Source organism: Nannospalax galili, unplaced genomic scaffold, assembly GCF_000622305.1.
Source record: "Nannospalax galili isolate Female #2095 unplaced genomic scaffold, S.galili_v1.0 scaffold115, whole genome shotgun sequence".
Taxonomy (NCBI): Eukaryota; Metazoa; Chordata; class Mammalia; order Rodentia; family Spalacidae; genus Nannospalax; species Nannospalax galili.
The window spans coordinates 6461899-6485028 of NW_008340588.1; the positions used below are offsets into that span (position 1 = coordinate 6461899).

Here is a 23130-nt window from a genome sequence, read left to right on the forward strand (position 1 = left end):
AACTATCTTTCATTCTGAAAGAACCCTCATATTAGCAGGCATACCTAAAATATGAACATTTCTCAAAAAATAGCTTCCATGGACTTAATAAAATCTGTATGATTTGAATTGACTTTCACTATGCAAATTACTGATGGATAATATGATAGGTTATACTGCATGGTTTTAATTTTTACGGTAATTATATCAGAAACATGAAGAACAAAAACAGTAGTAAGAACCACCAATAATGGTCTGAAAATGAAGACTAATTTTATTAGTGGTCAGTTCATTAGAGAATCACATTACATTCTGACATGACTACTTTTCTTAAATATGTAAGGTACTTGAAAAATTGAGTAAAATTCAACAAGACTACAAAGATGACTGAGGATAACTGGCATGGTGGCACACCTGTAATTCTAGCATTTGGGAGGTGAATACAGGAGAACCAAGAAGTCAAGGCCAGTCTGGATGGAATAAAAAGGGTTATTGCAAACAAACAAACAAACAAAACCTCAAAATAATTTAGTTTCAGCTAGGACTAATTTTCACTTTGAGAGATATCCTATCTCCTGTTTACAGTTATATAAAATTTAAGGCTTAAAGTTGATTTTCAATGATTTGAAATAAACTTACCTTTGCCCATCTACTGTACAAACAGATACACCCCACAAATCAGGACTGAACTTTGCCAGTTGAGGAATATAATCTGCAACCTATCCAAAATATTGGAAAGAAGTTAATAGATACAATATAGGCAATATATTTTCTCTCACCAAATATGTCCTATGTCAACTTAGCCAATGACTATTTTATAGTACTCAAGGAGCTGTTGTCTTTTATAACCACATTTGTAGGAAAACTACAGGCATTAGGACAAACTTGAATGAGGCTGACATTAGAGGATCAGTCTCTATCACTCCCCAGTTCCCAATGCATTCCTTCTTCCTAAAAATGCAGAGAACCTAAAACAAGAACTTAAAGACTACTTTTTTAAAGGAAAAAAGCAAAAACAAAAGAAAATAAATGCTTTTAACACAGAGATTATACAAAATAGCCTCTGGTATTATTTAAAGAACTTGGCTTAGAATACTGAGGATTAGCCCAGTCCCCAAACTGTGCTCTCTAGTACTGAATCACACACCAGCTGCCCCTCATGCCCCAATTTTTTTCTTTAAGACAGGGTCTTCTACAGCATAAGCTGACTACAAATGTGCTTATGCAACAGAGGCTTTCCTTGAACTCTTGATCCTCCTGTATCTACTCCAAAGAGCTGAGATTACAGGAATGCATCATTACATACCTGGCTTTCTCTAGAAATTTTTTTTTAAAACTACAAATATTTCCCTTTATATTAATGGGTATTAGATCTGCAGAAATTCCAAATAAGGCTTTTTTTTAATTATTAAAAATTTAAATCATTTCAGTTTTTTCAAATTTTTTTTTTAAAAAAAAAAACCTCAAACTGGGTTTTTGTTGTTTTTTTTTTTTTCCACTCTATCTAGAATAATCATCAAGAGTTACATAAAAAGTACTAAATCTAGTGGCTTGATTCAAAACTAAATTTCTTAGGAAACAAATTGCAAAGGTTTACTCTCTTCACATCAAATTGATCTGCATTTATTAAGTGGTTGTATTAGGACAATATGCACATCCAAATGTTACCTTTCCTCCAGACTGCTTTTTAGCACTTTCATATAACTCATCGATGTGTGAGGTAAAAGACATAAAGTCAGGAATGACAAACTTTCTTCTAAATGCTTGTGTCAACAGAACAATGTTGCTTTGAACGCATCTGTGGAATATGAGAAGAAAAAAAAGACTGGGTGTCTTCCATTATCAGGACCAGGTATAACAGCACTAGTTAGGAAAATATTTATATTATATTTAAATAAGAGACAAAACTATACAAGTGAATTTCATAACATGCTCTTCATTTTCTTTTCTTCCAGCAGTCTTTCATGTAGTTGCTTAAACTGAACAGATAAAATCAGATATGTCGAAAATTTTGTCAAATACTAAATTTAAATTCTTTGAGATTTAAGTGTTAAAAACAGCATAACATCTGGTTAACAAAAAATTAGGCTTTAAAATATCTCAGATGAAAATCTCACTGCTTTTCTATTTAAGTTAACCTCAAACACCTCTCTCTTAGCTCCTGTAATTCAAAAAAAAGAAATAAAACCTAAACATTCACATTTTAGCATTTTTCTTGAGTAATATTTTGAAAATTTTCTATTTCTAAGTTTAAAAACACTGAAGACAAACAGCAACTTGGTCAGACTCATCAATTTTAAGTGAATATGTGTCAAAATGCTTATAAAATATAAAAATTTAAATTTCTTATAAAAAGGTCTAACACATCACAGAATAAAAACATTTCATTGAAAAAAAATGTTTCACTGATAGAAGCCATTTCAAAGAAACAGTAAGCTAGAACGCTAGCAACTTGAACCAATATTCTACTTTCTTCTGAAAAGGATTTAAGCCAGAAAACTAATATGTTAATGTAAACTTGAAGAATTCTATGAATTGGGGCTGGAGAGATGGCTCATCAGTTAAGAACACTGGCTGCTCTTGCAAAAGATCCAGGTTCAGTTCCCAGCATCCACAAGGCGGCTAACAACCATCTGTAAGTCCAGTTCCAGGGGATCCAATGCCCTCTTTCTGACCTTCACAGGCATTGCATGACATGGATGTTCTTCCATATATGCAGGCAATACACTCATACATGTAAAATGAAAAAAAAAAATTTTTTTTGAAGAATTCTGTGAATGGATTTCTGTCAATTTTATACTTGGCTTACGACTATCTTAAGACTTCTGTGTATCAGTTAACTGCGTCACAGAATATTTATGGCAAAAGATGACTTGCTACACATGGACATCAAGAAATAATGCCAACTATAAGAAGTTAGGCCCTTAATAAATTTTAAAAAATCTAATGTTGAAATGTTAAGTCAAACCATCAACATGTAACACTATATTAACATGCTTTGAAGGAGAGAAAAACAACCCACAACTTTTAAAAACAGTAGCTACTAAGTTAACACATTATCTTGTTTAAGCTTACAAATATCAATACTTTGTGAAGCATTTCCCCACTTCTCAGATAATCGAATGAGATAAGAAGTTGAGTAATGCACTGATAGTTTTAATATTCAATTTTTCAAATCTCAAGCAGCTAAAATTCAACTTGCAAATATCAAAGTTGCAAGAGAAATATATCAAAGGATACCTTTTCTCAAACAAAAATGCTTAAGATAATTCCTGAGCTTGAATTATTACTTTAAATTAAACATACTTCCTCATTTTTAAGACAATTAAAAAAGTGAGAAATGCCAAACAAATTTCAAGTATCAATCCACTACTATTTTAAATGTCTTAAAAGTAGTCAGCATTTTTAAAAAGAGGATTTATAATCACCCAAATTGTACAGAGAACTTTGGGTTTGATACTTTTTGTTTTTTAGCAAATGTTAGCAAACAATAGCCTTATATGGTTAAGTCATGACAAAGACTACTTCAGTCCTTAGAAGAGAGTCCAACTGCACATCGGTGAGTGTTCAAATAGTAAAGTTTTTCTTGGAAATTATTCTAATACAGGTATCATCAGTTTAATTAGGAAATTAGAAGTTATTTAAGATGAACTCTAAATAGGTGCTTTTGCATTTCAGCAGGTAACATCTTTCTCTGTGCTTTAAACAGCTGTGTTATTTGTAAACTGGAAATAATCATATTCTTTCTTTACAACTACAATGTATGCAAATGTTTCACAAAATATTTCACATATGTAATTTTTCACCAGCAAACAGAGCAGATAATTATTTTTAAAAACCAAGTAATAAATGCAAACCATTTACTTTCTCCTAAAAGAAGTCCAAAGAATTATGATCATACATACAATATTCTTGTAGCTAGAGTTAAAAAAGCATGAATGAACAAAGAATTCATTGTTAGCACAAATATTTTCTTCTTCCATTAGTTTTAACGAACAGTAGCATAAAAACAAGACTATATAGATGGTATACATAGGCAGTCTCCAATTTCTAAATAGGTTAGTTATGCTACAAAAAATGTTACAATTCATTTTTCCATGTTAAAAAAGTTATACATAACAGTTAATTCTCTACTACAAAGGCTAAATAAATGCATTTTAAGTAAAATATCTACACTGACTTTGCCAAAACTAGCTGCCTTTATAAATTATTCTCAGAGGAATTAATACTATGTTTTAACATCTCCTCTCCAATAGCATAGAGGTGAGATTTCTTTTTGGCTATCCCAACTAGGCAACTTCTTGTATTTGAAAAGAGACAAGGAAATCACCTTTCCAGTTGGCCTGAAAAGGTTATTAGTCACAAGTTTTGAGTCTCCTCCTTGCAGAAATGAGAAGAATAATCTTATGCCTATAACCTACTCACATAGACTAACGTGTCAGGTTGGGAACCACGTATATTACAATTATAGATTTTTTAAAACTTGAGTTAGTGTTAAAAAGTATAGCATTACCTGTTAATATAATTATCAACAAAATTTTGTGGTAACCAAAATTCTTTGGTTTCGTAACTGGGAATATTTTAATTGTTTTTTTTATCTCATATTGAAACACAAATGTTTATAAAGCACATTTTAAAGTAATACTAAAAGTATAAACAGTGCTTCCACGTAAAATTCCAAGCCCAGTTTCCTATACCTATTATTCACAGATCATCCTCCCATCAGGCAACTATACTCACACATATGCTAAAATGACTCCCCAGAAGGCACCATAAACAAGAGTACTTTGCACAGACAATTCATAAACAAACCCTTACTACAAAGGCAAAAATAAGTTTGGAGGTGAATTCTTTCCCTCAACAAAATAAACAGGTCCTACAGACTCAAAATTCCTAATACCAATTGTACAGAGGGTCCAATAGCTACAGTTGAGTTAACAGAGCCAGGAGCCTCATGGTGAGAAGAATCCAAAATGGGAAGCAGTGCTTCAAAAGCATACCAGAAACTTCAGAGAACCTTAATTACTTATCCCTCCCAGAGACTCCAGGATACTCCCAGGAGACAGCTAGGAAAAAACCCTTCAATCCAAAGAAAAGAAAGGTAATTATATGTACAGACACATAAACTTTAAAAGTAAATGTAGAAATTCCTTGAGTCCACTTCAACTGAAACTTGTGATTTAGTTTTAATTTTATCCAAGTTTCCACTATTATTCTACTATAAGTTAAAATACAATTTGACTCTTTAGAAACTATTGCATGGTCTCTATCAGTGTTAAGTAATCAACAAGAACACAGTAATGAAGATAAATGAGAAACAAATATGCAAATTCAGCAATGTCAATATTCTCATTCAACCAAATCAAGGCTTTAATCTTCAAAGTTGTCTTTAGTTCTTAACTGTTTTTAGAGACATGAAAACAGCCAAAAACCTATTTATTAGTACATCTGAAGAAAAGAGAATCAGGTGATACAAATATGTAAATCTAAGGACTACAGAGCTGTCTGAAGTCCTCTCATTTTATGACTAGCATCTAAATCACTTTATGGGGGAAAAGCTACAGACTAAGCCAAAAAGTTAGCAAAACAGAACAGAGTGTATCCAAATGGAATACAATCTCTAGGCAAGATAAACTGACATACATGGCTAAATTTCATTACAACAGATTTAAAGAAGGTATACTCCTTAGTCCAGTGCATAACAGAACCTTAGCATGTACCCTCACTGTTCTTTCAAACAAATGATATTTACAAATCTCTCTTCAGCTGCACTAAAAGCACTGGTCTTTAAAAACATAATTTTGTTTTAAAAGCAAAATCACCATATAGCATAACAAATCACCATTAAAGGTTTGGCAGAAATTTTTACTTTTTAAAAAGATCTTTGTCTAGCATGACACCATCTGACGTTGTCTGAAGAGTTAATCTTAACATATCCATACACTCTTTCAACCTGGGATCAGATGTTCGCAATCCTGTAGATTTGAGTGCCTGTTTTTAAAAAAATAAGAGTTTGTAAATATAAAGTGTAAATAATGCATATGCTTATTCCAACTATAAGTTTCATTCCTGTACATAAGTTTCTACCCAAGACTTGATCACATATGTGGTATTTGTGTCACTATTACCCACTTTCTGGACAAGTTTCTCACTGTTTCTTTTTCTGTCACTGATTATCTTGAAATGAGCACAATAAAAATTTGAAAACAAAGAGAAACAGTATCAGTCAGAACCTAAATGTCAGATGACCTTTAAGACTATATTTCAAAAATATTAACTGATTTAGTATTATTTTTAAAAGATAGAAAAATACAAAAACTTACTGTAATAAATTTATGAACAGGTATCTTTTCTTGTCCTTCTGCAATTGTATAGAACAGCAAATCTTCCAAGCTAGGCAACAGACCCTGTTTTATTTTACTAAAAGGGAAGGGAAAAAAATTTAATCCTTATGTGATTATTCTAATGGATTAAAGTACATTATTAAATAATCATTATATCAGACTATACCTGAAATGATCTATTCATCAAGACTACAGTCATGATAAACACTGATTTACCAAAACCAAATCAGTAAGTACCATTAGAAACCACATGAAAAAGCAAATTTAAAAAATTCATTAATACATTTTTCAGGTGCTAGAGAAATGGCTCAGAAATTAATAGCACTGGCTGCTCTTATAGGACTGGCATCAGTTCTCAGCACCCACATGGTGTCTATGGTGTCTAAGAAGTGGAGTCCTTAACTCCCATTCCAGGGCATTTAATGCCTTCTTCTGGCCTCCAAGTGTTTGTATGCATGTGATGCACTTAAATACATATAGGCAAAACTCTCATAAAAAAAAAAGTACACAGCTTTCAATGCCAAGTCTTCATTTTTCACACATAACTTCACACATAATTTTAAATCTATGTTCTGCATAAGAGAAAACATGCAATATTTCTAAAGTCTGGCTTATATTATTTAACATAATGATTTCCAGTTGCATCTACTTTCCTATAAATGATTTCATTGTTCTTTACAGCTGCATATTAATTCCACTACATACATACATATTCTTTTTTGTGGTTTTGTTTTTTTGTTTTTCTGAGACAGGGTCTCCCTGTAGCCTCAGATAGCCTGGAACTCCCTATGTAGACCAGACTGGCCTCAATCTCATATAGATCTGTCAGTCTCCGCCTCCTAAATGCTGGGATTAAAGGCATGCACTACCACACCTGGACTCTACGTTTTCTTGATTCAATTGTCTAGGATGGTTCTATTTCCTAGTTTTTGTGAATCGTACAGCAATAAAAAACAAGGATGTGCAAGTATATCTGTAGTATGCTGACTTAGAACCCTTCAGGTATATATACACAGGAATGACAGAGTTGGTTCATATGGTAATATTATTTTCAGTTAAGGAGCCTCCATATTGATTTCCATAGTAGCAACATAAGTTCATATTCCCACTAGCAGTAAACAGCGTTCCTCTTTCCCTAGATCTTTGTTTCCACTTGTTTTCTGAATGATAACTATTCTGACTGAAATGAGATAGAATCTTAGATCTCAATCTCCTATATGATGTGCAGTTGGCTAAGATTTCCCATTCTGTAGGCTCTCTTCACTCTGGTGATTGTTTCCTTTGCTCTACACATTTTTTTATTTTGGTGCAGGGTGAGAGATACAGATACAGTTTCCTTATTCTACATGTGGAAAGTTTTCCCAGTCCTATTTGTTAAAGGTTAATGTCAGTCAGTCTTTGAAATTTTGATTATCAACAGACAGCCAATGCTTTATTTATCTGTTACTGTGGTATCTTCCTATAAACCCCAGTAAAATCAGTAATTACTAATTAATCAGAGTCCAGTAAACATTCAGGTAGGCGTCAACTCTTCGGTTGGTTGGTTACTTTAAAACTGGTGACTGTATCTATACATATTACGAATTAAGTAATACACCTAAATGTGAAATCTGGGAGACAGAAAGCAATTAACTTTTGTATAGTAGTTAAGATCAAGCATACAAGTTCTTGAACCCTAGCTATAATTCTAGCTGTATAACCTTAGGCAAATTAATGATCCTTTCTGTGATTCAGAGAAAGGAGCTAACAGGGCTGTTGTGAAGATCAGCTGAGTCAACACAATCTCCAATACTGCCTAACAGAATGTAAGTACTCAGTACCTATGCTTTTTATTTCTAAAGCAGTGTACATTTACATAAACAAATGAAACCATGATTAATGTAATAAAAAGATGCTCAGATTAACCAAACTTCCAAACAGGAAAGCAATTATCCCTATCTATTGAAAAGCCTTCAAGTAAACAAACTGTAATTTATTTAATGTCTTTTTGGCTCAGAAACTGAAAACATACTTCAACAGTCTAATAATGATAAGAATCACAGGTTTTAGGAGGGCATGGTAATTCATGCTTGCCATGCCAGCACTGAGAGGCTAGGGCAAGAAGATATTCCTCAATTCAAGGCCAGCCTGGGGTATACAATGAGTTCTAGGCTGGGCTACAATATTAGACACTGTCTCAAAACAAATACAAATTCAATCTCCTCCCCATCTATCATGATTCATTAAAATACATGGGGAAATATATACATATTTATCTTTATTTCAAGAAAGTATGAAATAGAATACACATTCTTAAATGTAGTCAATTCTACACTGGTCATAAGTATAATGGCAACTTCCGTGGGAAAATTATGTACATTACTCTTGTTTGAAGAACTAGCTGAGAAAGACTGGGCATGATGGCACATGCCTTTAGTCCCAGCACTTGGGAGGCAGAGGCAGGCACCTGGTCTACATAGTGAGTTCCAGGCCAGCTGGAGTTACAGGGAGACCCTGTCTCAAAATGACTTAAAAAACAAACAAACAAAAAAACCCCTAATCATGTTTCTATAGTATTCATTACCTAGTCTAAATAATTCCTAGTTAACAATTGTGTAACAACCATTGGTAACTCCAGTTCCAGGAGATCTGACACCTTCTTCTGTCTTCCATGGGTACTGCACGACTCAGGTGCACTTATATACATGCAGGCATAACACTCATACACATAAAATAAAAATAAATTTTTAAAAATTTAAAGACAATAAAATAGGTTTACAAAGCACATACATTTATACATAAAAATTTTCCTTAAAAAGCACACAAATCTTAGCAGTAATATAATTTACATTTGTTTTCAGAGCACTGTTGCACCTTTAAGGTTCTTTTAAACATTTAGTTATGTGTCTATGATGTTTGTGTGTAAGTACAGGTATGCACGTGCTGTGGAGGTCAAAGGACAACTCTGATTAGTCAGTTCTCTCCTTCTATCATGGGTTCCAAGGACTGAACTGAAGCTGTTGGGTTTAGGTGGCAAGCACTTTTATCAGTTGAGCCATCTGAGCAGCCTCAACCTTTAGTTTTTAGAAAGAACCAAAAAAAAAAAAAAAAACCCCAAAAAAATCCATAAAATACAATTATTTCACACTAGTATCCTTTAAAAATTAACCATAGGACTATCATTTTAAAATTGAGACAATTTTGATCTTAGATAATTTTGATCTCAAAATTTAAAAATTTTATTTTATGTGTATGAGTGAGTGTATTGCCTGTATGTGTGTACGTGCACCCATGTTGTGCAAGGCCCATGGAGGCCAGAAGAGGGCACCAGAAACTCTGGAACCGGAGAACAGACTGTTGTTAGTCATCATGTGGGTGCTGGGAATCAACTCAGGTCCTCTACAGAGCAACCAATGCTCTTAACCACTGAGCCATCTCTCCACCCCTTAGACAACTTTTAAAACAGTATTTTAATAGCTGAAACTTACTGATTACTTATATACTGTGCTAAGAATTTTACATGCATTCTAAGCCTCTAATGATCTGACAACAGAAATACAATACTTTCAAAATACAGCTGTTTCTGGTACATCAAACTCAACTGTATTACTTGATGACAAAAATAAGTAGCACTGTCTCCATTTCACAGTGGAGAAATATAAGCTCAGAAAGGTTAGGAAACTTTCCAAGGCTGCACGACAGCATAAATGAATTTTGAATACGTTTCTCTGAATCCAGATTCAAACTATTCAACACTGGTTCTTTAGCTTACTACCTAGTTACTACTTTTACAAGGTACAAACAAGTTTTCTAGGTCTTATCCTGTTCTAATCGCATTAAACAAGAGTCCAACAATACTGATGACCCAATAGTTAAAGAAAAATTGAACCAGCTATCAAAATCGGTAGATAATAACATACCAATTATTTACAGAAAATGGCTTGTCAAATAAAACTTTAGATAATGGTGGCTTATCATTTTAAAAACTGCAGAATAAGCTTTTACTATTTATCATACCAGCAAATGGTATTGACTCTGCCTAAAAGCTAAGTAAATAACATGAAACATACACTTCTTTCTCTTATGGTACATAGTGAAAAAAATAATTAAATGACCCTGTTATTGCAATAGCTGGCAAAAGTGAGTAAATATTACTTAAGAATCTAATTTTTATTCATGGGAGAAAAATCTTAGGTCACGCCTAACCTACATGATCATAAAATAAATTGTCAAGATTGATGGAAACAAATTACTACTTTGAAGGTGGATACAGTGGTTCATACCTATATCCTTGCACTCAGAAAGCTGAAGCAGAGGATTCCAAGTTCAAGGCCAGTCAGGGCTAAAGAGCAAGTCCCTGCCTCCAAAAATACAAATAAATAAACCAAAATACACATACACAATGAAATTACTATAGCTTGAATAGGATCACATCAAAAATCTTTCTTGCCTTATTTCGTTTCACAAATTAATGCCTTTATGTCATCAAAACAATGTATTGTTATTAGAATTCAAAAGCTAAAATCCATATTTTTAGAAACTGTGTACTATTTAGGAAATCTCTTAATTTTTAAATAAATTATATTAAGCCTCTTTTTAAAATATTTTTATTTTTTAATGTGTATGAATGTTATGCCTGCATGTAGGTAAGTGCACCCTTGTTGTGCAATGCCCACAGAGGACAGAAGAAACTGTCGGATCCCCTGGAGTTTCGGACAGTTGTTAGCTGCCATGTGGATGCTGGGATTTGAACCCGGGTCTTCTACAGGAAGTCAGTGTTCTTAACTGCTGAGCCATCTCTCCAGCCCCTATATTAAGCTTCTAAATCATGGTAATTTCTGATAAATCCAAGTAAGTCCTCCAGATTCCATTTATACCATAAAGTGGTTGATATCAAATAAAACTGCTTATGCATAAAATAAGTAAATCCCAAAGGGGGGAAAAAATCCTTGTTTTACACCTCTTTATGCTTCACAAGTTTTATTGTTTCTTTTCTAATTTCTTCCTTTTAGATCCTTCACTACCATATTATTCCTTCTTTTCCTTATTTTTCCAGAGTACTGGGGAAAAAAATGTGGAAGGCTAGAGGCAGGAAAGTGCCTTCTCACTTTTCAGTACCTACTACCTACTAGCCTACTACCCTGAGAAGTATATCATACACTACTCATCAAAGAAGGTTCCTTTTGCAACAGAGGGAAGCTACTGCAGAGTTCCACAACTGGTTACACACAGAGAATATATGTTTGAGAGATACCCAGCCCTAAGTGACACTCTACAGGGGAACTTCTACACCTAAGGCTCATGGAACATAACAGGAGGAGGTAGAGAGAATATTAAGGCATCCCTCAACTCTCACCAGTGAAACTTCCTTATATAACAGTGTGATACACACAGAAGGCCACAACTGGCTAAGTTTAGAGAATAAGAGACTGCAGACTGCAGGTCCCTGGATAGGATTCCTACTACATTAAATCTCACCCCCGCCCCCAGCCCCTCATGGCTAAGGGACCATTGCAGAAGAGGGGATGGAAAGATTGTGAGAGCCAGGGTCTGTGCATGAACATAAGGAAACCGACTTTCAGCCTCTGGGAACTTGCTCATATGAACATGAAATGACAGTGACAGCATGCATAAGACCCATGCTGACTCAATCAGACAAAAACCCAGCACAGAACTGGAGAAATGGGCAGCAGGTCCCAACCTTGGCCGAGGAGCTATTGGCAACCAATTACTACAGGGTAAGAGAAGAGTAGATCTTCCTTAAGGGAGTGACTCTAGGTAGGCTGACTCGACTCCAGTAGATGAACTTGTACTGAGAGGCATCTGGGTACAAATGCTTGACCAGATAGGACTTAACATGTATGACAGAATGCATGGAATATGATGGGGGGCTATCGTGGGGTGTGAATGAGGGAGAGGACCTAATTTTGATTAAAATCTATTATATGAAATACACAAAAACTCATTAAGAAAAAAATATATTAAAAAATCAAAGTGAAAGAAAAAAGAAAAAAAATTTCTCTCTTAATTCCAAATGTAATTAGCTAGACTTAATGACTTATGAATCCTGCTCTCTCTTTTTCTCTTTCACTTATCTTGCTTTCTGTTTCCTTCAACCTTTAATGTGTTCAAGATGATCCCAGATGTTTCATATCACTGCCCAACCAGTTTATACTCAAAGATAAATAAAGGTTACTAAGACTGGTATAAGGCATGGTGGTACACACCTTTAATCCCAGTACTCTGGAGGCAGAGGTAGGCAGATGAGATCAAGGGCAGCCTGGTCTATATAGCAGGTTCCAGGCCAGCTGGGGCTACAAGAAGACCCTGTCTCAAAGACCCCGCCCCCCACCCGACACACACACCAAAAAAAAGAAAGAAAGAAAGAAAATCTTGTAAGGCTTCATTGCTATAGAGGAAGAAAAAAACAACAGAAAACAAAGGACTTTTACTTTCTGCTGTCTAATCTTAAATATGAACTTAAGATAGGTGTCCTCCGCTTACACATAAAGACCAAGTCTCAAAGTCAAGCAACACGTTCAACATCACACAACAAACTCTTAAGTAGCAATACCAGAAGTCTCAGATAACTAGTTCTTTGTTCTTAGTCCCAGCCTGTTTTAAAGACCAACTATGCTTCATTGTTAGCACTCCATTTTAGAAATACCTGAGAATTCACTGGAGTAATGGAAGATGGGATTCCTTTCCTATTGTTGAAGAAGTTCTACCCAAAATGCAGAGGAATTATGCATTTAAATGTCTAAACTTCTTTTCTGCCTTGTTAAAACTGAATCTTGTACAAAGCAAGGAGGAGAATGTTTTAAATAGACTACTGTTCTGATGGGACTTTTGCTAAAAAACTATTTTAAAAAATCAAGCTAAAGCACAAAGCCAGCTTTACATGAGGATGCAGTAGAGTATCTATATCAGCTAGTGGCAATCTGACCATGTGTGTCTAACACTGCATGTTTAACCAAGGAAATAGTCTATTTGTTCCAGATGGAAAACTCGGGCCTAGGCAGATTAGGTCCATAAAATTCAATTCCTTTAGTTTTTCCAATAACAAAATTCTTCAGCCAAGTGTCCTTTAATAACACTGCATTTGGAAAACTAGTCTGTGAATTCTGTCCCTGCAATCACTTTGACACCACTACACTTGACTGGTTCAGAATAACTGAAATATATAGGGAGAAGTTAATAAAAAGTAGACCAGCTACACATGAGAAAAAAATGAAGTAGCTATGCAAAGGCGTGCGCCACCATGCCTGGATAGAGGTAAATAACCTTTACAGAAAAAAACAGAAGAGGAAAAGACCAGCAGCTGGAGAGATAGGTTTATAAGGTCTCTTCCAAAAAAACAGTAATTCATTCAACAAAGTATTTCACTACACTGCCAGTAACAGGTTTTGTTTCGTTTTTTAAAGTCCTATTATTCTATGAACTTGGTTAATTTACTATTTGGGAGTATTCTGTAAAATATGTGAAAGCAGGTAGAATTAGATGCTCTTTGAAGTTACTTCCAATTCTAATGGTGAGTGGCTTGCTAAAAACAGACATCACAAATCATTTCACTCACAATTTACATACTTTTCTTCTACAAACATACATTTGGGTTCTTACCAGATAAATATAAGGGTAGTGCTTAATGAATGCTCTGTACACCTAAAATTAGTTAAAATGATAAATTTTATGCATGTATATTTTATCATAATTTAAGAATTAGGTATATAAGGTGAGAGTCAGGGACCACTGTCAAAGAAAAGCAGAAGAACCAGTGTACCAGAGAACCCATTACAACTAAATACACAGGCGGGGTAAGCAAAATATAGCAGTGGTCACCTCTTTCTGCAACTGAAGTCTCACTGGAAGACAAACAAGCTCATTCATTTACCTGCTGTTGAGCTGCTTTGTACCACAGCTGACCTGAGTTGTTCTAAGAAGCCAGGGAACCATGAATGCTTATTGTCTTTAAGAGGGAAAATTTATCAGAACTTGTCTCAAAGCCTCACTGTATTTGAGCATTTGTATAATAATGCTTCCTCATAACAAGGATGAAAAAGCATTATAAACTATTGTTTTAATAATACAGAGAAATATCTCTTAAGGAGATGGAGACCAACACTAGATTCGAATTCTGAATGTCTGATATTTGACAACTTGAGCGAGCATGATTGGACAGTGATTAAATAGGAACTGTCCAAATCCATTTACTTTTCAATGCAGTGATGTACAACTAAGTACAACTACATACAATACTTGACAGATACCAATAATTGCACATTTTACAAATGTATTCATTCCGTCACCTTTCTTAAGCATTCCTCTACTAGCAAATAACATAAGAAGTGAAAAAGTCACATAATTATAAAATATGCCTTTATTTTGTATAGGATTTGATATGGTTGAGCTCTTTAATGAATCAAATCCTTTTAGTTTCCACAGTCCTTTTCTTCACTCCAAATATCACAAGAACATAGTCCTTTTTACTGACTTCTTTCAACTGTCTTAAAAACGAAGAAACCAAAGAACCTTCAGAAAATTTTTCTTCAAGGTGACATTTACTTTTCAGAAAAAGCAGTAATTCTTCCTGTTTTTTGCCTAAGTAACATCTCATTAAAAAAAAAAACAAAAACCCAAAACATTAAATTCTGCTGGGCGTGGTGGCACATGCCTTGAATTCCAACAATGAAGGCAGGAAAATCACTGTGAGATCAATGCCAGCCTGGTATACATAGCCAGCTGGGGCTTCATAATGAGATCCTATCTCAAACCAAAGAAACAAAAGGGTTAAATTCTGTTTGAAAGTTATCCCCTGAATTTTGAGGATGGCAGAGTTCTCAATAAAACAAAGCCTGAAAGCAAGAAGCTAAACTCAAGAGATTAAAACCTCAGGACTCAATTTCTGCTTTCAGTGAACTTAAAATAATGGTAATTATAGATCATGTGTTTACCAGTGACTAATAGATGTATATGGTCTAATGTAAATACTAGGCTGCAATAATACTATGACATGACTATTGGCACTTTTTCCACTTGTCATTAAAACTACAGGACTGAAAAGACTAGGGTACCAGGATCCAAACTCCGGTCCTCTGGAAGAACAGTACAGGCTCTTTTCTTAACTGATAATCTCTCTCCAGCCCCTGAACTGTTAATGTTTACCTTTAGAAATTTAAAGTAAACATAATTCAGAAGGATCATAAAAGTATTTGCCACCTATTTCAAGTTTCTACCATTCAATACCAAAATCTATTATCTGTATCTGCCAAATACTGCCTGAGCTTCAGTATCAGAACTGTTTACTGTGTTATTAAATCTTACTTTGAAATGTGATTCTTATAGAAGACAAGAGAATGATTTTCTGTACCCCTCACATTCCATTTATTAAGACTGTGAACTAACAAAATACAATGCCATACTATCTGAAATCATCTTTGCTTGCATTTTTATTTTTGAATTTAAGTAAATATGGCTGTGTAATTTAAAAGATACTTTTTAAATGTATAACACCAGAGATATAGAAACATGTAATTACTGCATAAGGGACATGTAGCTTTTAAAAACTTCCAAACTGCCCTCCAAAATAGTGAACAAACATATTTTTATGCCAGCAATGCAGGAAGTCCTATTCCCTACCCCTTTTGAACCATCTGATTTAAAACCTGCCAGTTTGACAGGGGAAAACAGTCTCACTGATTTTCATATTACACCCAAATAAATTACTTGTTTTGAAAAAAGTACACATATACTAATATCTCATCAGCTTAATCCCTTTGTTACATATCCCTTTTCCTAATTAAAAAATAAAATAGCCAAACCAAAGGAATTTAATGTTCTTACACATGCCCCTAAGAAATCACTGGCTACTGTAAGATATTTCCGGGTTTTTGGGAAATTAAGCATGTCAGGGTGCAGAGGAGGCTCAGCAGTTAAGAACACCAGCAGCTCTTGCAGAGGACCCAGGTTTGGTTCCCAGAACCCACATGGTAGCTCCAGTTCTAGGTGATCTGATGCCCTCTTCTGGCTTCTGCGGGCATTGCACACTTAAAACACATGCAAACAAAACATTCATAAAAAATTTTAGAAAAAATTTTAAATTAAGCACATCATGCTTGACATAGAAGATATAAATCTGATTTTTTAAAGTCTGTTAGGCAGATACTAGCATGCAAGTTAATCAAAGCTCTTGAATGTCAAAACTTATTTGTAATTGATAGTGTTCATTCTAGTCCATGCTGGTTTTCTGAAAGTCATATTCTACATTAAAATTCTAAATTCAATTTCAACAGCATGATGCAAAACATACTAAATTAGAAAAGAAAATGATGAGGGTTGGAGAGGTGGCTCTCCCTCAGTAGTTAGAAGCTCTGGCTGCTCTTGCAGAAGACCAGCTAACCATTCTTAACTCCAGTTCCAGGGTATCTGATGCCCTCTTCTGACCTTCGTGGGCACTGCACAACATGGGTGCACTTATATACATGCAGGCAATATACTCATACACATAAAATAAAATGTAATATTAAAACATGATGAATATGGCAATACAAATTTTACATTCCAAGTCAATGTAAATTTTAAAATAGAGCTTAAATTAAAAGCTGAGACAAAGATGAGAAGCAAAACTAAAAGAAAGGGCGTGCCTGCTGAGAAGGGACAGTGGGAAAAGGAGCAAAGACCTCAGACTCAGGGTTTACATAGTGATGAACCCCAAAAGAGACAGGAAAGCAGATAGAACAACCTTTTTTTTTTTTTGGTCTCCCCTGTAGCTCCAGCTGCCTGGAACTACTCTATAGACCAGGCCCGCCTCGAACTCACAGAAGATCCACCTGCCTCTGCCTCCCAAGTGCTGGGATTAAAGGCGTGCGCCACCACACCCGGCAGAACAACCTTTTTAAAATGAAGAGAAGTAAGCAAAGCAGTTTGGTTTTTTAATGAGGGAATAAACAGTGGTTAAAAAAAACAAACAAACAAACAAACAAAAAAAAAAAAAAAACTAAGTAAGACCACTACAGGGAAAACTTGAGCAAAGATCATTTTACTTATTTGTTAAGATGTTAGTCATATCCTTAACCCAATCAGATTGAAGGTTTGTGAAGATGATACAGTCTAAGGTGATATTGGTTCAAAGAGTTCTACTTGTTTGTAGTAAAAAGGGTAAGTATACAGATAAATTGCTCATATTCCAATTTCTACAATTTAAGACAGGCTAGCAAAATATAAAATCAGAATCAAGATTGAGAAGCAACACCCCAACCATAAAAACTAATGAAAGCTAGTGGTTAGGCATTAAATTCATTCTGACCTTATTTACCAGAAATGCTTTAAAAAAAATAAACTGTACAAATCAGTTTCATGCTTCTTTCAAGAGGAACTTTCTCTGGAAAATAAAAATAAAAATGGTCACAAATCTGAAATTCAAAGATCAATGCCTTCCATAGCTTTTTATGGTAAATGAAGAAATTTAACTAATTTAGTGAATAAAGTTAAGTACCTTTTAACACCCAATATTCTAAGCCTTTTATAAAATAGTGGCTATTTTCTTTTAGTAATGCTATAAAATCTGGCAATTCTAAGTGGGTGCTGGCAAAACAGGTAGACAGACTGAAGAAGCTGAGCAGTCAGGATAACTATCAAATCAGAGTAGACACCTCAGAGTAAGAGAAATGCTTGTCACATAAAGGCAAAATGGAAGAAGTCAGAAAGGGAAATCTGATTGAGTAGAAACTTTTAATAAATTAAAATAAATGCTTCTTTCACATCTTTGAAAGCAGTCCACCTCACTTTATTTGTAAATTAATGAATGAATCAAATCTTTGACTGAAAATGCTCGTGATTATCATTTTTCTGAACTGGTCCTGTACTTGCCTAGTTGAATCTAAATTTTGGTGCAAACACTCACACACAGCACCTAGTCCCTTGAACTAAGGTAAACAAGGTTATCTTATTGGCACTTAAAATCCCCAGGAATCTGAGCTAATCTTGAGGAATTCTGTCCCTAAACTGATTTCCTTTGGGGGGCAAGATGAGGGGGAACTGGATGGGGCATTTGCCAAAACAGTGTAGCAAAGTTACTATTCTGAGATGATTTCCTATTAACAAGACAATGAAACCAGAAGTTTCTAAAAAACAGGTAAAGCACAAAAGTACAAATCCTATCTGACAAAACAGGTATTAGGGACACGGAAAAAACACAGGACTAAACATAATTTTAATAGAAAATAGCCCTACCCTGCATCCTGTAAGTGGAGCTTTTACATAATATAAATGCACTTTGCAGTTAAGTCTGAGCAGTGTTTTATGCTACCTGTCTGGCAAACCAGATGATGTGAAGGTAAGTCCCACATGTGATTGAGCACACACATTCCACATGCTCTACTCCCTAAAACATTAGCAATGTGAATTTAACAAAAGTCTAGTTTTTAAAGAAACATTTGAGATTTGAGTCATCTAATCCAACATTCAATAATGTGTCTGTAGTCATTAGGCTATTTTGTAGTACAAAGTCATTATTGCAAAATACCACAAATTTTGCCCATCACTAAGTGGTTTTGTCTACAAAAAACAAATTAATTTTAAAAAATAGCATTTTCACTTTGGGGAGTAAGTAGGAATGTTTTAGGAAGGTCTCAACTTCAATTATAGGAAACATTAAGCAGGCCTGAGACTGAAATGAAGAGACTCACACTTTCAGTTTGACTTAAGCTACTGTGCAGAACTGGAAATAGGAGTAAAAGGCAAAAACAAGACAGGCCATGTCCGTATAAAGTCAGAAAAATAGGATATAGGAAAAGCAGAAAAGTAAATGTTTATCTACTTGGGAAAACTAAATTCGCCCCTTTATATTACGCAAAGGTAGTCAGGAAACTATCATACTTAAGAAAATTCAATTGAGACTAAATACCCATGGTACAACCATGAGCCAACATCCTCTCACAAGTCCCCATACCCACTTTTCCCTTAAGTATTTTATGTCACCTTTCATTTTTGCCTATTTGACTTTTAGTTTTTAAAAAATCTGTCCATCTCACGAAAGACATCAGACAGGCCAAAGCTGGTCCGCATTGAACAGGTGGTCTGTGCTACGTGTTCATCTCTAGGCCACATGACCCTATTCCTCCTAATTTCTTTTCTGAAGCATTATTTCCGGTGCCCCAGATGGCCCTAGGCAAGCCTGAAGGATCCACCCCTGAAGAATTAGGAACCCTCTGCCACATCTGCCTTGCAGTGGGATGATGGCAGAGGCGAAGAGAAAGCAGAAGAGAAACACCTCTTTTTAAATAAGGAGGCAAGTCGGGAAGATCCAGCCGCCAACCCTAAATGTCACTCGTGACGGATATCGGTGTGCCATCACCTTCGCAGACCGGGCGGGCGGCCAGACTGCGGGCTGAGCTCGGGAGCACGCGGCACCGGCGGAGCAGCAGCCTCCCGCGGGCAGGGGGCTCAGCAGGCGGGGCCCTGGGGACTCCACCCCGGACGCCCCGCGCCCGCCCGCGAGGGGAAGTGGGAGCAGGCGGAGGGGCGCGGGCCGGAGCGCGGGCGGGGCTGGGCCTAATCACATGGCGCAGACGTCGCAGGCCGCCTGGCATCGCTTTCTTTCTCTTCCGCGAACCCCGGCACGCATCCCGCCCCGCCGCCGCCCACCGCCCCCAGGCCCTGAGCCCTCCACGGCCCCGCCCGCACACTCACTTGTCGCCCGCGGCCACCAGCTCTTTGCCCTCGCTGTTGCCGAACGCGTCCGTCTCCCCGGGACTGTCCTTGGGGCCGGGCGCCGGCGGGGTTGCGGACGGCGACGCCCCGGGCTGCTGCTGCTGCTGCTGCTGCGGCGGCGTGCCTCCCTTTCCCAGCTCCTGTAGGATCTCCGAGGGCGAGCTAGACAGGCCGCCCGCACCGGGGCCCGTGGCCCGGCCACCCCCGCCCCACCACGGGTGGAGCCGCGCGGCGATCACCGGGCCCGCGGGGCGCCGACACAGCGTGCCGAGGGGCTGCGAGCGCCGCAGGGCCGCGCCGACCGCGGCGGGCGGCCTCAGGAGCAGCTCCCGCAGCATCGCCGAGCCTCGCAGCCTCATCATGCCGCCGAGTCGGCCGGCGCCCGCTCGTCAGAGGAGGATGCTCGGGACGTGGGCGGCCGCTCTCCTCCCGGAAAGACCTCCCGCAAGACGGCAGAGGACTGCAGAGAGGAAAGGTCGGAGCTGGGGTGTGGCTCCGGCTCCGCTGTTCCCACCACCGCTGCTCCCGAGGCTGCCGGTGGCCACTGCTTCTCACGCCGCCGGAGCTCCGCACTGAGGTGGACGCGCCGGGGAGGGCTGGAGACATTCCGCGCTCACCCAGCCGGGGCGGGAGGACGCCAAAGGCCCGCCCCCTGCACACGCTTCCATTGGCTTAGCCCGGCGACCTCTCTCCTGATTGGCGAAGGAAGCAGTCAAATTGGTCTCGGCGCCCCGTGCGCAGTCCCGCGGGGCTGGGTAGGCGGGGAGAGGAGTCGACTGACTTGGGTGGCGGTGCTGCCAGCCTCGCCCCGGAGTCACCCCTCGCTGCAGGCCACGCTAGGTGGGGTCTGAGTGTTCCGGAGTCAGGCGGTTTAGAGGACAGGTGGGCCCCTTCGGGGACGCGCGTCCTCGAGCTATGGAGGAGGCCGCAGTGGTGACCCCCGTCCAGCCCAGGGCTGGGCAGTCGGCAGACTTGGCCAGGCTGGAGGGAAGCCGGCGGGTCGGAGTTTGGCTGGTCCACGCTTACTACTTGCCCCCAAACTACGTGATGAAGGAATGTGGCAGCTCCTCTGAAGGCGTTGGTTGTGCCGAGCTGCCCTGACGAGCTTCATCCCTCTTCTAAATTTGCTTGAAACTTTCCATGGTTGGCCACTGTCCAGATGTGAAATGTTTTGGAAAAAATGAGCAAAATCCTTTCAGCTATGTGACTTAAGACATTTAGAAGATTGGCGTATAGGGAGAACCAAAGGAGAGAAATTCAGAACAGTGTGGCTCTCCTTCCTAAAATTATTTTTTCATAACAAACCAGTATTCCAAATTTTTTAACCAGCCTTGATTCCACTAATGCTAGTTGGCTTGAAAGCAAGATTGCAGATACTTTTTATATTTTAAAAGCTGCTTCATTGTTTTAAAATAGAAGCATCTGAATGCCATTTCTCAAGATCTTTTCAGTCCAGCATTACTTTATCCATTTATCCTTTTGGTTCTGTGGGAAAAGAGCCAAGGATCATATAAAAATTCCCTGAGCCTACATGCACATTCCACTCCAAGATAAAAGTCTTTAACGGTTTCCTAGAACAATTAAGTTTAAGTGTGTAGATTCACAAAAGATGGCTAGGATATTTATTTATGAGACAGGAAGGGTGTAAATTGCATCATTAGTTCATCACCAGATCTAGTAATTGATGAAACTTAAAATACTGCAGTAGATTAGCAACTGAAGAACCTGACTGTACTTACAGGCTATGTGGCATGTGCAGCCTTGCCATGAGGGTTTGTTGGGGGTGAGTTGTTTTTTTTATTCCCTTTGTCCTTTAAATGGAAAAATGTGGGAAAAGTGATTGTGTGTAAACAATAACCTTTCAAAAAAATGATGGAAATTGCAAATTGCTAGAGTGGCTTTTATTACTGCTTAATGTTAACGTGTCAAAAAACATTAACATTAGAAATCAAAATTATGCTGTATTCAAGAAAGAACTCCACATCTTGAAGGGAAGGTACAATATTATCCTTCCCTAACTCTCTTAGGCTGACTTTTCAATGACACAGAAACCTTAAAATCATTTTCTTAGCTACAGCTCATTACTAGTTTTGACTGCCTCCTTTCTCTCAACCACATCTAAACTACTCACTAATCTAGTTATTGTTTTCATGCCGATTTTTCCTAGTTCTTCTCATGTCCCTTTGAGATTATTTCTGATCATTAAAGGTTTAAATGCTTTAGAGTACATTTAACAATTAAGAGCTGGTGGGTAGAGTGCTTGCTGCTCAAAAATAAGGACGTGAGTTTGGATCCCCAGCACTCACCAAACAACTAGGCATGGGGTCCTATGCCTGTAACCCCAGCGCTGGGAGAGAGCAAACAGGTGGCTCCCTGGGCTCACTGCTAGTCACCCTAGCCAAGCCTGTGAGTTCCATATTCTATGAGAGACCCTGCCTCAAAAAGATAAGGTGTTCAGCGATAGAAGAAAATACCCAAGTTGATCTCTTATATCCACATACTTGAGCAATCACACCTGCACACACACATACACACCACATGCAAAAAAAGAAAGAAAAAGGCTACTTCAGATTATTTTGTAGAGTTTGACTTTCAAGGATGAACTGATGAGAAAGGACAGATGTTACTTCTCACGTTTAGAAGAACTGAGTCCATTGAGATTTAACCCCTAAGATAATTAAGAAAAACAAAACCAAAAAAAAAGTATACACACTAAGTCAAAACTTCTGTATAGAATAAAAATATGACAAAGTACTTTCATTTGATTGTTTTTCATGTTATATTTACATACAATGATGGTTTTTGTTTATCTGAAATAGGATCTCCCTGTAGCCTCAACTGGCCTGGAACTTGCTTTGTAGACCAGGCTGGCCTCCATCTTATGGAGATCTGCCTGCTTCTGCCTCTGCCTCCTGATTGCTTTGATTAAAGGCCTGTGCCACCACACCCACCCAAGTATTTAAAGACATTTTGTCCGTACAACTTTAGAAACATAAAATGATGTTTTGATTATACTAAATTTAATCATCAAAATATAACTAGCTGGCAAGATGACACATACCTTTAATCCCAGCACCTGAGAGGCAGAGGCAGGTAGATCTCTGTGAGATCCAAGCCACTC

General features: G+C 37.5%; 1 protein-coding gene across 2 annotated transcripts in view; it reads right to left on the minus strand.

Moving 5' to 3' along the window:
• Gls (glutaminase) overlaps positions 1–21552 on the minus strand; it is a 73063-nt gene extending 51511 nt beyond the window's left edge. Inside the window, exons 1-5 of one of the 2 annotated variants that reach the window (XM_008835613.3) lie at positions 19989–21552; positions 6303–6399; positions 5849–5970; positions 1648–1777; positions 619–698 (exon numbers count right to left, since the gene is read on the minus strand). In XM_008835613.3, the coding sequence (XP_008833835.1) occupies positions 619–698; positions 1648–1777; positions 5849–5970; positions 6303–6399; positions 19989–20371 (812 nt within the window). In that variant the 5' untranslated portion in view covers positions 20372–21552. The remainder of the gene's footprint in view (positions 1–618; positions 699–1647; positions 1778–5848; positions 5971–6302; positions 6400–19988) is intronic. The other variant, XM_008835614.3, reaches the window with a different exon arrangement.
• Between the last annotated feature and the right edge of the window lie 1578 nt (positions 21553–23130).